The sequence below is a fragment of the Carassius gibelio genome, chromosome A22 (genome assembly GCF_023724105.1).
Source record: "Carassius gibelio isolate Cgi1373 ecotype wild population from Czech Republic chromosome A22, carGib1.2-hapl.c, whole genome shotgun sequence".
Taxonomy (NCBI): domain Eukaryota; kingdom Metazoa; phylum Chordata; class Actinopteri; order Cypriniformes; family Cyprinidae; genus Carassius; species Carassius gibelio.
Window position 1 is genome coordinate 18,011,823 of NC_068392.1, and position 13,145 is coordinate 18,024,967.

The 13,145-nt window shown below is 38.6% G+C and overlaps 2 protein-coding genes across 2 annotated transcripts in view; both read right to left on the minus strand.

The window, feature by feature from the left end:
- Positions 1-13,145, minus strand: part of LOC127943030 (Fc receptor-like protein 5) — a 234,102-nt gene that overhangs the window by 112,534 nt on the left and 108,423 nt on the right. The window lies entirely within an intron of this gene.
- On the minus strand, positions 2,174-4,837 carry LOC127943034 (uncharacterized). The gene is made up of 2 exons (XM_052539138.1): positions 4,642-4,837; positions 2,174-3,851 (listed from the first exon to the last, which is right to left on the minus strand). Exons 1-2 carry the CDS (start codon positions 4,651-4,653, stop codon positions 2,727-2,729), a joined length of 1,137 nt encoding a protein of 378 aa, XP_052395098.1. The 5' UTR covers positions 4,654-4,837; the 3' UTR covers positions 2,174-2,726.

Below are 13,145 nucleotides of genomic sequence, written 5' to 3' on the forward strand. Positions count from 1 at the left end.
CTTAAAATCTGTTTTTTAAATGCACAACAACTGAGCTTAAGGTTACAGATGTTTTTGTTAAATAGGCTCTGATAATTAGCTCTATTTGGATATCTAACCTGTTACCAATTTCACACTCAAGTACAGCCAGTACTAAACACTGCGTAAAACCAATAATAGACAAACAAGAAAATATAAACAAAAATATGAATAAAATATATTCACAATATCCCCCCACAAACTACATACATGTTATTAACCCCTATAATAATTGGTGTTCACATTATTTTATGCAACCAACTGTGTACTATTGTTACATGACTGTTCTCTTCTTTCTCTACAGTTCTACACAGGATGGACCATATTTTCTGCACTATAAGGCGCACTTAAAAGCCTTTAATTTTCTCAAAAAATGACAGTAAGCCTTATAATCCGGAGCGCTTTATATATGGATCAAGGCGTCTTTATATGACTGTTTTGTTGACATTCCCTTTATCACAGCTCTATCTAGTGGATGCATAACACAAACCCAGTCAAACGTTTGACTGCAGTATCTTCTATTCTATGCGCCTTATAATCCAGTGCGCCCTATATATGAAAACAGTTCTAATAGGCCATTCATTGAAGGTGTGCCTTATGGTGCGCCTTATAGTGCGGAAAATACGGTATATAAATGCATCAAGTGAGAAATAAACATGAATATAGAATAGGTGTATAAAATCTTACTTGCCTGCTCTCATTTTCTCTCTCTCTCTCTGTAAGAGCCATATTGCATAATTCATTATTTAAATTGAGTATCACAACTATTTGTGTTATGTTGCATGTTCTGGTTATATTATGTTGTATGTATATATATATATATATATATATATATATATATATATATATATATATATATATATATATATATATATATATATTTTTTTTTTTTTTTTTAAGTTGTAAACCAAGTGGATTTATGTGAGAGGACTGTAAGAAGTGTTAAACGATTGATGTTGAAAATAAACTAAGAAATAAAAGGACATCATGGACTCTTGTGTCGTTGAATAAACGAGTGTAACAAGACAGATATACATCAAAACTTGTGGATTAATTATAAGAAAATGTACATGTCCCATTAACACTCTCAGTTTCTCAATCTAGTCATGTCACAGAGATGCCAAACACTGATCATGATTATTGTGTGGAGCCCATGACTACAGAGGAGAAGCTTGTGGCTGCACAAGAGGAAATTTCTCGTCTGTCTGCTGAAAATGAAGCACTCAGAAGTAATCAGTTTGGCATTCAGAACTTTATGGGTAATCCAAAACTCATACAGTTTTACACTGGGTTCCCTGACTATGACACTGTAAGAGCCGTTTTCTTGGCTCTACAGCCCAGAGCACAGAGCATGGCCTCATGGGCTCAAGTGCAAAGAATCAATCAAACAAACCAACACTCACTGAGGGTTGGATTCCAGGCACAACATCTCTCCCTGTTTAATCAGTTTTTTTTTGTTTCTTTGCCGGATTAGATTGGGCCTTCTTGAACAAGACCTTGCTGTGCGTTTCAGTGTTTCACAAAGTACAGTCAGTAGAATTTGTGTAACCTGGGCAAATTATTTGTACTTCATGCTGAGGAGTCTGCCTATATGGCCAAGTAGATCTGCAGTTGATGAACTTATGCCAGAGTATTTTAAAGCTCTCTACCCCAAAACCAGAGTCATCCTGGATTGTACTGAAATTCGAGTCCAATCTGCCAGCTCTAAGGTACTGAACTCTGAGACTTACTCACACTACAAAAACACGACTACACTCAAATCTCTGGTTGGAATTTCCCCGGATGGGAGCATGACTTTTGTGAGCAGTCTTTACACAGGAAGCATCTCTGATAAAGAGATCACCAAGTCATCTGGCATTTTGAATCTTCTCGAAGAGGGTGATGCTGTGATGGTAGACAAAGGCTTTTTAATCAAAGACCTACTTGATGAAATTCATGCCACAGTAGTTATTCCACCTTTTCTCGGCCCAAGTGGACAGTTCAGCAATGAGGATCTTGCACACACACACAACATTGCTCGTTTGAGGATTCACATTGAACGGAACATTCGTCGAATCAAGGAATATCACATTTTTGATCGTGTGATTCCTTTGTCATTGGCTGGTTCTGTAAATCAGCTCTGGACTGTGTGTTCTATCCTCACAAATTTTCACGGTCCACTGTTTTGAGTTAACATATAAAATCAAAAAAAGTGCACATGGAATCACAAAAGTGCAATTTTGTATATTTATTATATAGTTTATACACTGGATTACATGTATATTTAAGAAAAATGTTTAAAAAATTTAGATCTTTTTTAAATAAAATGATAAAAATTTTATAATACTGAATTTTTACATATTGTAATTCTTACCACATTTTTGTTACAAAAGCATTTCAATATAAAAATGTACCTTTTAATTAGTTTCTCTTTGTAATAACATTTGTACTATTAATTATTTACAGACATGTCTGAAGTTTGAGAGAATTAAAACATTCTGCATTTCATAGGAATACAGTTTCATTTGTCATATTTACATTTTATAAAGATGGTGAATTAAAATCACTACAGGTTTTACACTATCCCTTCAAAGGGTAATTTGAGGTCTTGTTTCGGTTTACACTCTCCTGTTGCAGAGAACAGGTAAGAAACAGCTGAAAAAGAAAAAATCAAGCTTACACTTCAGCTCCTCCCATTCATCTTTGTTGAAATGGATATGTTCCAGGTGTTAATCACTATTGCATTTGACAAAAAAGTCACACCAGGTAAACCTACTAATCTCCATTTGTCCAACAATCTGATAGTAGTACTCGTGGGTCTTTTTTAGAGTGAAGTTCCCTGCTGCATTTGTCAAATACGAGCAGTTTTTGAAGCTGTCTTTGTTTGGGCATTTGATCTCGAGAAGACCGTGGACAGGATCTGCTGTAAGGTCAACTACTTTCCTGTCAGGTGAGGCTCCTAGGTGAGGGGCATGATGATTAATTATTAAGCCACAGGGAAACAATTTTTTTCCAGTGAGTTTTTCATATTCTGCAGCAGCAACAGGCTCAAGTTGTATGCCTCTTTTCATAGCTTTGGTCTGAATGGTTTGTTTTGCACACATGTCAGCAGCTAACTTGTCAAAGTTTTTAACTCTAGAACAGACCCGCTTAAAAGATGTTGATGTGATCCTCTCTGCGCGTAGCCGATGCCAAGTGATGCTGCTTTGGTCCCTGGTTCCACTTTCCAGGTGTAGTGAATCTTCTGATGTAATTATCAGACCTCCGTAGAAATCATGTTCTTCCTGGTTTAATACAGTTGCGTAGGAGCATGGTTGTGTAGGAAGAGGCAGTGTAGGATGCTCTTCAAAGGACACAGTCTGCTGGGGTAATTGGTAGGATAAAACAGACCCTAAAGGTAAGTCGCCGAACTCTGTGGTGACAAGTTGTTTTTGTTGGTTACTGGCAGTTAATAGTTTAAACATGTGGCTTCTGCTGCCTGATGCTTTTAGGTTTTCCCTCATATTCTCTTCAAATTCACTACAGGGCAATGGGACAGGGACTGGGCAGTAAACATTTGGAAGAATTCCCTCACTTGTGCGGTTTACTCTATAGGTACTACTATTTGGTGGTTTTACTTTGGAAACCGATATTGTGCTGATTGGCTTTGGCTTTAGTCCTAATGTTCTTGATGGCACATGCCATGTTTGAGGCAAAGAGGTTTTACTTGCTCTTGGTGGTACAGATTTATGCTCCATTTTTAGGTAGTGAGCCAGTGTGTATAGTAGTCCTAGTAAATGATTACAGTGCCCCAATCCTGCTTTACAAGTGCAGTGGGAGTCTCGGATAAAAGGGTTTTCTGAAGCCAGCTCCACCTGCAAAAAAGCAACAAAATGTTAAGAAAAAGACATTAACTAATTTTTTTTTATACTTTGGTCTTAAAGTATTTCAAAACTATAACGGTTGTTGGTATAACTAAGTTAAACTTACGTTACAACAAGTTATAAAAAAAGTAATTAGTTAGAATCTACTTATTACATCTGTGTAATAAGATACGTCAGTTAATGTTTTTTTGTTTGTTTGTTTTTTTTATATCCCAAACAGCTATCAGCCTAACCGTTTTATTCCCCCAGTAGTACTTATATAAAGAAATGTATATACAACATTAAAGATCAGAAAAACTACTTAAGACCATATTCATGTCAACAATAACAACTTGCATTTTAAAATGACGCTGCTTACTAGAAACACCTGGTATTTAGTATGAACGAACGAACAAACATACAAACAAGGTCCAAAAATGAACGAAGGACCAAAGCTTGAACTCAACATGAACCCTCCTGAACATGGAGGGTGTAACGTAGAAATTTCCTCACAATAACACAAAATACCTTCATGTTGTAAGGCGGCTCGTTCTTTCGCATCGAGCGAAAAGACCGGGCCCTAACACTACAGCCTGCTTCGTTTCTCTTCACTGTAAAACCACAGGTATCATGGACATCAAACACTACAGTTCAACACTTCGAGTTGGCTAAGAGGCTAATGTTAGCAGCACATACAATCAGTATGTAACGTTAGGTCGTTCGGCAACATTAGCGCTATCGTGATCTTCAATGCAGAATGCTAAGCTAACCTCACAAGAAAGTTGAAAAAGTAACTGTTTACCTTCAACATCATGGATATAACCCTCGATCCAGTTGCTGTAACCCTTCAGGAGGATAGACCTGGGAATTTTTGATCCTTCGTCCGCCCATGACTCCACAACATTGAGCGTAAGAGGAGGAAGATAGGACAGGTTCGTAGTCCACACAGCCATGTTTAGTTGTTGTTATTTCCGGTTTACCCTCACAGCCTCGTTTTCGATTCAAAATGGCGGCGGGCTGAATAAGGCGTATAGCTCTTGCAAGCAGTTTGAGCCTTGAAAGCCATTTGAGTATACTTACCAAGTACTACTGCCACGTATATGTCCCATGTCTAATAGGAGAATGGTAGTGATTGGAGCTATTTGACAGCTGACCGCATCAACTGATCACAGCCTATGCCTCTGTGGCCTGACTGAACTAACACTGCACTCAATTTGAGCAAAGATTGTTTCTAAAAGGGGGATCAATTAGCTAAAGCTAACAGTACCATTGTCTGCCTGTTTTCACTGATGCTGCCTTCACGTGCTACCAGAATGATCATAGATAGGAATGTAGTAGTTCAAAATTGCATATGAAAGCAAAGTGAATTTGCTTGAATCTGTCAAGCTCATAATCACAAGTGGGACTTATAAAGTTTGTTATAGGACGTGAGGCACCACGAGTCCAGCTTTGTTATTTTTTTATCTCTCCATGCACCCCGTCCATTCATTGGTGATTCATAAATGTATTATGCACAGTACAATCAGATAACTGACTATTAAGCCAAGTACGTTTTCTGTAAAGATAACAGACTTGTGATAATAGTTGTTATTTGCAAAGGCCAGCATTGGTATGTCAGGTGTCCTAACATTTCACTTACCCCATCAGATTGTCCTACCAGGGCTTACTGCACATGTGCACATCGATACTGCATTAATTTTCTCATTCTGAACAACACATAATTACTGTATTTGCATTACTGTAAGGGTGCTGTAGGTGTAGGCTTTAATAAAGCATAATCTGATGGGTAGCATTTTTTGTTGTCACATTGTGTTACCTATTGTTTCAATGGGAGGTAGTCAAATCTGACAGGGTAGCACAAATCTTCAAGATATTGAAGCCCCACCCTTTTTTTCTGAAAAAGGAGGCGGGAGCACCAGCTCAATTGAATTTAAAGGGAGAAACACAAAAACAGCAAGTTTTGGATCATACCTTGAAAGTGGCAATTTCAACAAGCTATAAAAGTTGATGATGTGCATTTTGAACAAAAACTTCACACACACACACACACACACACTGGGGACATCAGAGACTTATTTTACGTATTGTAAAAAGGGGCATAAAAGGACACTTTTAAGCATACATAAATTTGTTAATTTGTAGTAGTCTATAATATGGAGTATTACCTGCTCAGCAGAAAACTACCCAAAAGACATAAAATCAGTCAACACACAGGTCATGTCAGGTTGGAAGACGTTTAGATAACCAGCTTAGGCTGTTGTAGAACAACAGGTCACAAGTTTAGGAAATGTGTAACTGAATTTTAATATGGCAGAAGATGAACCTTTGTTGTTTCTGTAGCGCCACAGCAGGACCAAGACAACAATGATCAAAACTGCGAGTCCAGCAGTCACTCCAACTATCACAGGATTGAGATCAGATCCTGATGTTCTGGAGGAAGCTGAGATCAACACATTGTACAGTCATATTAGTGCTGTATATTACACAGAAACATTTCAATAGTGTTTACAGTTCCTACTCTCACCTGTGACTGAGATCCAGCTCTTCGGTGACTCTCCTCTCTCTCTGTGTTTGCAGGAGTAGAAACCCTCGTGCGACTTTGATACAGTAGAAATTATCATCTCTGTAGTTTTACTCTGGATGAGTGTCCCATCTTTATAGAAATCAGCTCTGAGGTTTGGTAAATTTGTAAATTGATATAAACAGCGTAGAGTCAGAGTCTCTCCTTCAGTCACAGGATGAACAGGACTCTCCAGAATCACACTATCTACAGAAACAGAGCAAACATCAACTGATGAATAGTAAGAATCAATGTGGTGACAACAACAACAACAATAATAATAATAATAATAATAATAATAATAATAAATAATAATGCATTTTATTTAGAGGTGCCATTCAAAATACCTCCAGAACAACTTTCAAATTAATTACAATCATAAATAAAAGGCAGTTATACAATCAAAGCAAAATATATTTAACATTAAAATAATCCACAAAATAATATTAATAAGGAAAAGATCATTTAACTCTGGTATGGTGTTCAGGTCTGTGGGACCCGTTTTCACTTTATAAAAAAAAAAGAAAAATCATACTGTGACGAGTGGGGCGGGGCCGAGAGACGTGGGAACTGGTCTCGGTCTCGAGTCCCACGGAGGAGATGGAAGGATATAAAACTGGAGCGATGACAGTGACGGACGAGAGAGGACCAGGCCTGGGCTTTATTTTATGTTTTGGTTTTTTACCAAATTTTTAAAAAATAACCTTTTGAATCGGTGTATAATACACTCTTGCAAAGAGTAACACACAGTTTACACTAGAGTATATTGTACACTTTTGGTGTAAAACAATGTACACTGTCGAGGGGTATATATTCAACACTTTTGAAAGTGTTGCTTAAACACCAGACTGGTGGGACCTGACAAAAGTCAAAGGTCAAAAACAGACTCACGGTGTACAGTGATATTAACAGGATGACTGTTCTCTCCAGATTCAGACTCACACCAGTACACTCCAGTGTCATCTGAGAAGGTGGATTTGAATCCACATGTAGATCCTGTTTGTGATCTCACTGAACAACCTTCCAGCCCCCATCCATCTGTGTATCTTCTCATTCTCCATCCAGTAGAGTTATTCTGCCCCTCACAGCTCAGAGAGAGAGAGACAGATGTGAAGTGTTGAGTTCTGCTGGGACTGAAAATCAGAGAGACTGGAGGAGAAACACCTGAGAAGACAATTACAACTACACTTCAGAAATCAGGTCAAGACACTTTTATTGATTTAACACTTCACACAACCTAAATTGTTTCAAAGCAACTTTTCAGAAAACATTAAAGTTGTAATATCTGAAATCCATAAGTCATTAATGAGTATTTCTTTTTAAAATTACTAATCGAAATTGCACCTTAACCCTTGTGCACTGTTCGATTTCTGTGTACACCCTTTATGGAGCGGGTCACCCTAATTGGATTCTATACAATTCTTCAAAAATCACACTATGAAAAACAACAAAGATTCAGGTACAAACTGTAAACTTTTATTATCGACATTTGTCAAATATTCCCCCAAAAATATATCTGAGTGTATGATTTAATGAAAATGTTTTTTAACCATTTTTTTAAACTGTTTTGTTTTGACAAAATTTGAGAATAAACAGTATGCTGACTTGTTTTGTATATACATTTTTTGTACTTTTTTTTACTTCTAGAACATCATAACTGAACAATTAAATCTAGCTGTATAATGAAAATATTTACTTTTCTGAAGTTGGCTGTTTTGTAAACTCATTTCATAAAGTCAAGAATTTACTTCTGACATAAGCACACAGCAAGTGTGTGCTTTTGGCATATGAATTTCTTGCACTTCACACACATGGAGCTGGTTTTTCTGTCGTGCTTGGATGGGCATACCCGACATCTCTTCCGTTTTTTCCTATCATCTTTGTTCCATCCTTCATTTTCTGTGGGTCTGACTCCAGATGCATGTTTCTTCCCTCCATGTTCAGAATCTCTCTGGGTAGCTCAGGTTTGTCATTTGTAATGTGCCATTAATTTTGAACACCATGATTTAGCTTTTTGAAGTGTGTTTGGTTAGGGTTAGAGCACTTTTAGATACACTTACACTTTAGAACTGGAGTTAATACCTTACATACATGAAATAAATGTTTTTATTTTGTGTCTGTACAGTTTCTTTTGAATAGCTGCCTATGAGGGTCAAATTGACCTGCGATTATCACAAACGTAATAGTAATTTTGCTTGTATATGTAAAAAAAAAAAACAGCATGTTGAAACTTTACATGTATGTCCATGATGATAAATGAGAAAAAGTCACAAAATATCAAGAAAAGAAAAAAAGGTTTCATATTATTTCAGGTAGCTTAAACAAATAAATGATAGGTAATTTTTACCATCTGTGGCTGACAAAATATTTTTCTGTATTGAAATAAGTGTGAAAATCCTCATTTTTTAGCTTCATAAAGTAGTAAAAACAAAAACAAAAAAACAATATATAACCAAGAAATTGTATTATTTTGTGTCAGTACTGTTGCCTTAGAGTATTAAAATATGCAGGTCAAATTTACCCGTGAACATCACGAACGTAACAGTAATTTTGTTTGTATATGTCAAAAAACACCAGCATGTTGAAACTTTGCATGCATGTTCATGATGATAAATGAGAAAAAGTCACAAAATATCAAGAAAAAAAACATAGGTTAACCAGTATTTCCAACAACTAGAAAATCGAAACGGGTCAAATTGACCCGCAACATAACACAAGGGTTAATATATCTGTCATTATGCCATCAGCGAGCCAAAGACAACTGTGACAGCAAGCAAAAACCTCCATAAGCTGTTACTATTCATTTTACTAATAACATATCATTTACCTATAATCAAGGTGTGGTCAATGACAAAGTTTTATAATGAAAACACTGTTTATTAAATAGGTCAGATTACATTTAATTATGTTACGCATAAGTCCACTTGTGTAAGTAACACTTTTTTTTGCCGTGGTAGTTATATTTTAGTTTTTTCATGACAATTTTAGGTAACGCTTTAGATTACAACCCGCAAAGAACTACCTAAGTAAACAGAATTTTAAATGTATATTTTTTGTAATTAAAGGGTACCTATTAAGTACCTCTGTGCAGGTATAATGGAACACTATGCTAAGTTTTGGGAATAAAAGGGGACCAAGGATGATTTAGACACATATGTTGCAATCTCTGCCTCCTCCTGGCTGCTTGTTGACAAAAAGAAACGCATATGTGTGACGAAGTGGGCCTTTTGGGTTTCTATATTAAAAAAAAGGATAGTGGGGGGATCAGTCTGAGTTGACAGTGTGAATGTAGTAGTGACACAATCTATGTTCCAGTCGAATGCTAGCAAGCATAGAGCCTTTATGCTGTGAATGTTTACCAATGAGAGTAATAAAGGCCAGGTTCATTGCTGCAACCCAACGACACATCAGTGTTTTGTGCTTCGGCTCTGTTACCCCAGATGTGAAAGGAGTGTGAAAGTTGTAAAAATAACACTGGGGGCTCATCCAGGACCTAACAAGCAAGAAGTAATAATAAATAAAACAAGAAAGTCCGTCGGACATGAAATGACGTCGACACACCACCTTCATCAAGGTTGACTAACCCGTTCCCAATGCCTGTGGAACCACACATACTTTTATCAGCAAACTATGTGAGTGTTCAAAATGTATGACATCCAACTCAGCTGCAGCTCCACCATACAGTTTGAAAAATAGCCCCACTCCAACATTTGCCCTTTGCGACACTAACCAGCTAGCTAACCTGTTCACTTCTATGAACTGTATGGCACAAAACCCATTTTCCCTGGCCCACGCATTGCTCTCCCAGTTCACGTTGTAACAACAATGAGTTTTACATAGTAATTAACTCAAATGATATATAGGGAATTTGAATAATTAATCAGGAATATGATTAATATATATCTCAGATGACAGTTACATTAAATTTTATTGATTATGAAAAATAGCTCAATTGTCTATACCAATAACTAATTACAGGGCACTGTAACTTACTCATTAATATGTCAATATTCCATTCTTCATATCAATTATTGTGATATCTCTTACTGTAAATTACTGCAAATCAAACAGTGGTTTGTCCAGCAAACCAGATTGACCTATCAACTTTCAATAAAGTTATCACTCCTTATAATTCAAGGAAAAATATTATCTGGCCATGAAAACATTATCCTATCCTTATGATAAATTTAGTTTCTAAATTTAAAGCTTGTAGCTAAAGATCAGACCTTTCAGTGACTCGTAATGTGAGTGGGGTGGAGTCCAAGCCAATCATGGATATAGGGTTTTTAATAATTCAACTAGTGATACAATCGAAACTACAAATCACACAGAGTAAATATGCGTACGACAATACAGACAGTAACCTTTATACAAGACATAACGGAATCCAAATAAAAGAGAGAGACAAAAGAGAGCGAGCGAGTGAGAGAGAGAGAGAGAGAGAGAGAGAGAGAGAATGGAGAAAGCGAGAGAGATCACAGAATGAGCTCAGGTATGAAAATCAGTCAGTAACCTTTTTGGAAGCCAACAACAATCAGATCATAGCAATGGCGATGGGCTGCGCGGGAGCGACGTTGGTCGCAGCGTGTGAGAAGGAAGCGAGTCAGCGTAAGAAGAAGACATGCGATGTGAGCTGAGGGACCCGCGGGAGCGACGAGGGTCGCGCAGGAGAGCAGCGTGTCCGAGAACCTAGAACGAGAAGAAGAGAAGAGAGGGCGGATCTTGTCCGGTCGGTTCTTATGGCTTGGGATGGTTCCCGCCTCTTTTTGCGTAAACACCCAATGAACGTCCGCGATCTGAAGCGGGGGAAAAGTTTCTTTGTCTCTGTGGAAACAACCCCCTACTGATTAAGGGGTTGTCTGATTTCATCAGGGATATTCTAGCAAGTTCGTAATTCCAGATTAAATACATTTTTCATTACTTAGCTCTAGATAAATGGGTCTGTCAAAGCATGACGATTACACAGATACCAAAAATAATATATATAAATGATCAAAACATGAAGTTACATTCAAATGCAGAATTACACACATTTAAAGATTTGATTAACACATGATAACACTGCAGATAGCCCCGATTTATATGGGAAACCTCTAATGTACCGCAAAAACAATACTATATCCATTAAGACTACATTTGAGTAAATTTTACCATTCTTTTGTAAGGATTACATTTCCTGTCCTGTGGTCCTGTGTGGTCGTAAAATTTTACGAGCTGCCAAGGAGTGTGGGGGTTGCAGAACATGTCTCTCTTTGAGAAAGTTAAAGTGGGGAGAAACCATTCCAATGTATACGCTAGAAAAATTATAATCCTCGCATAACAAGGATTAACCATGGTACACACAAAACATATTCAAAATACATATAATTAATAAAATGATGAAAGTAAGGAACTTCTACAAAAGGTTTCCTTTGTCTCCAGTGTTGAGGAATTTGGGGGGGGTTTCAGGTCTCCTTTGAGGCTTGCATGGGTATCGTAAAATAATTGAAGTCCAGCCAGGCTGGCGCCAGGCCAGGCATTTAGTGCAAACAGGATTTAATTTGCATGCCTGAATTTAACCCATGAGTCGATGACCTGCATATCTGTTACACCTCCCCCTTTCATCAGATGAAGTCCCTATGTGGACATCATCGGACGGCAATCATCAGGTTGGGCAGAAGACAGGTGAATCGTGATGGTCATGTAGCAGGTGGGTCATGATGGCAGGTGGTTCCTGAAGCTGAGGACTCAGCTTGATGAGGTTCGGTGTTGTCTTTGACCTTTCCCCCCTTTCCGGGGATTCCATCGGAGACCTCCAGCCACAGTTGTCGTGAGTTTGGCTGTAGAGGTTTGCATCTCGTTGAGTATCCTGTATAGGATGAAGGTCACGCCAAGAGTCAGGGCGTGACCAATGACGGTGGAGATGCACCGTGCAGTGTCGGGAGCAGTCCAGGCTCGGACCGCAGATGACGGGTTCAGAACGGGCTGTCGAGGCTGTGCTTGGAGGGCTGTGTCGACAGGAGTAATGTCAATGTGTTGGGTGGTACCTTTCAGTACTTGGTCAAGCAGGTTGGCACGGGTGGCGGTGTCATGCTGGTCGTAGGTCAGCGTAGCTGAGCGCACAGGAGTGTTGACGAGCCATCTGTTACCCACAATCTCTGCTTGCGTTTCTGTGACTTGTGTACGAGGCTTGGCTTCGGCAGGGCAGCGCGTATCGCTGACCCAGGGTTGCAGCTCGCAGATTCCTTCAGAGTTGTGTCTGAGGAAGGGTTTGCTAAGGCAGAGATAATGAATGTCTTTGGACAAAGTACACATGTGCATGTTTGGGGCCAGGTACAGCTGTGTGTCGCTGTCGTGGTAGGCCACCACATTTGGAATGAGTGTTTTGGTGTGGGTGTTGCTTTTCCACATCCTGACACTGACAATGTCTTTAGGTCTGTAGACTTGGCTTGACTCGCTGATGGGTTGGTTCAGGAGCACATTCACTTCTCTCTGTTTGGGGTTGACGTGCCGTAGGAAGGCGCTATCCAGAGAGTTGGCCAGGTGTATTTGTAGCAGGTCAGCTGGCATGGAGATGGCGTAAGACAGCACAGTTGACACAAGGCTTAAGGGTATCATGTATGGTGGGGTTTTACTCGTGGTTAGGCTGTCATTGGAGGAGCTAACCTCCCACAGCATGTCTGTTGTTAATGCTGTAAACAGCTGAGTCTGGGTAAAGTTCTTCTGGAAGACAGTAAACAGAGGTTTCAAGGAGTTTGCGGTCTGGT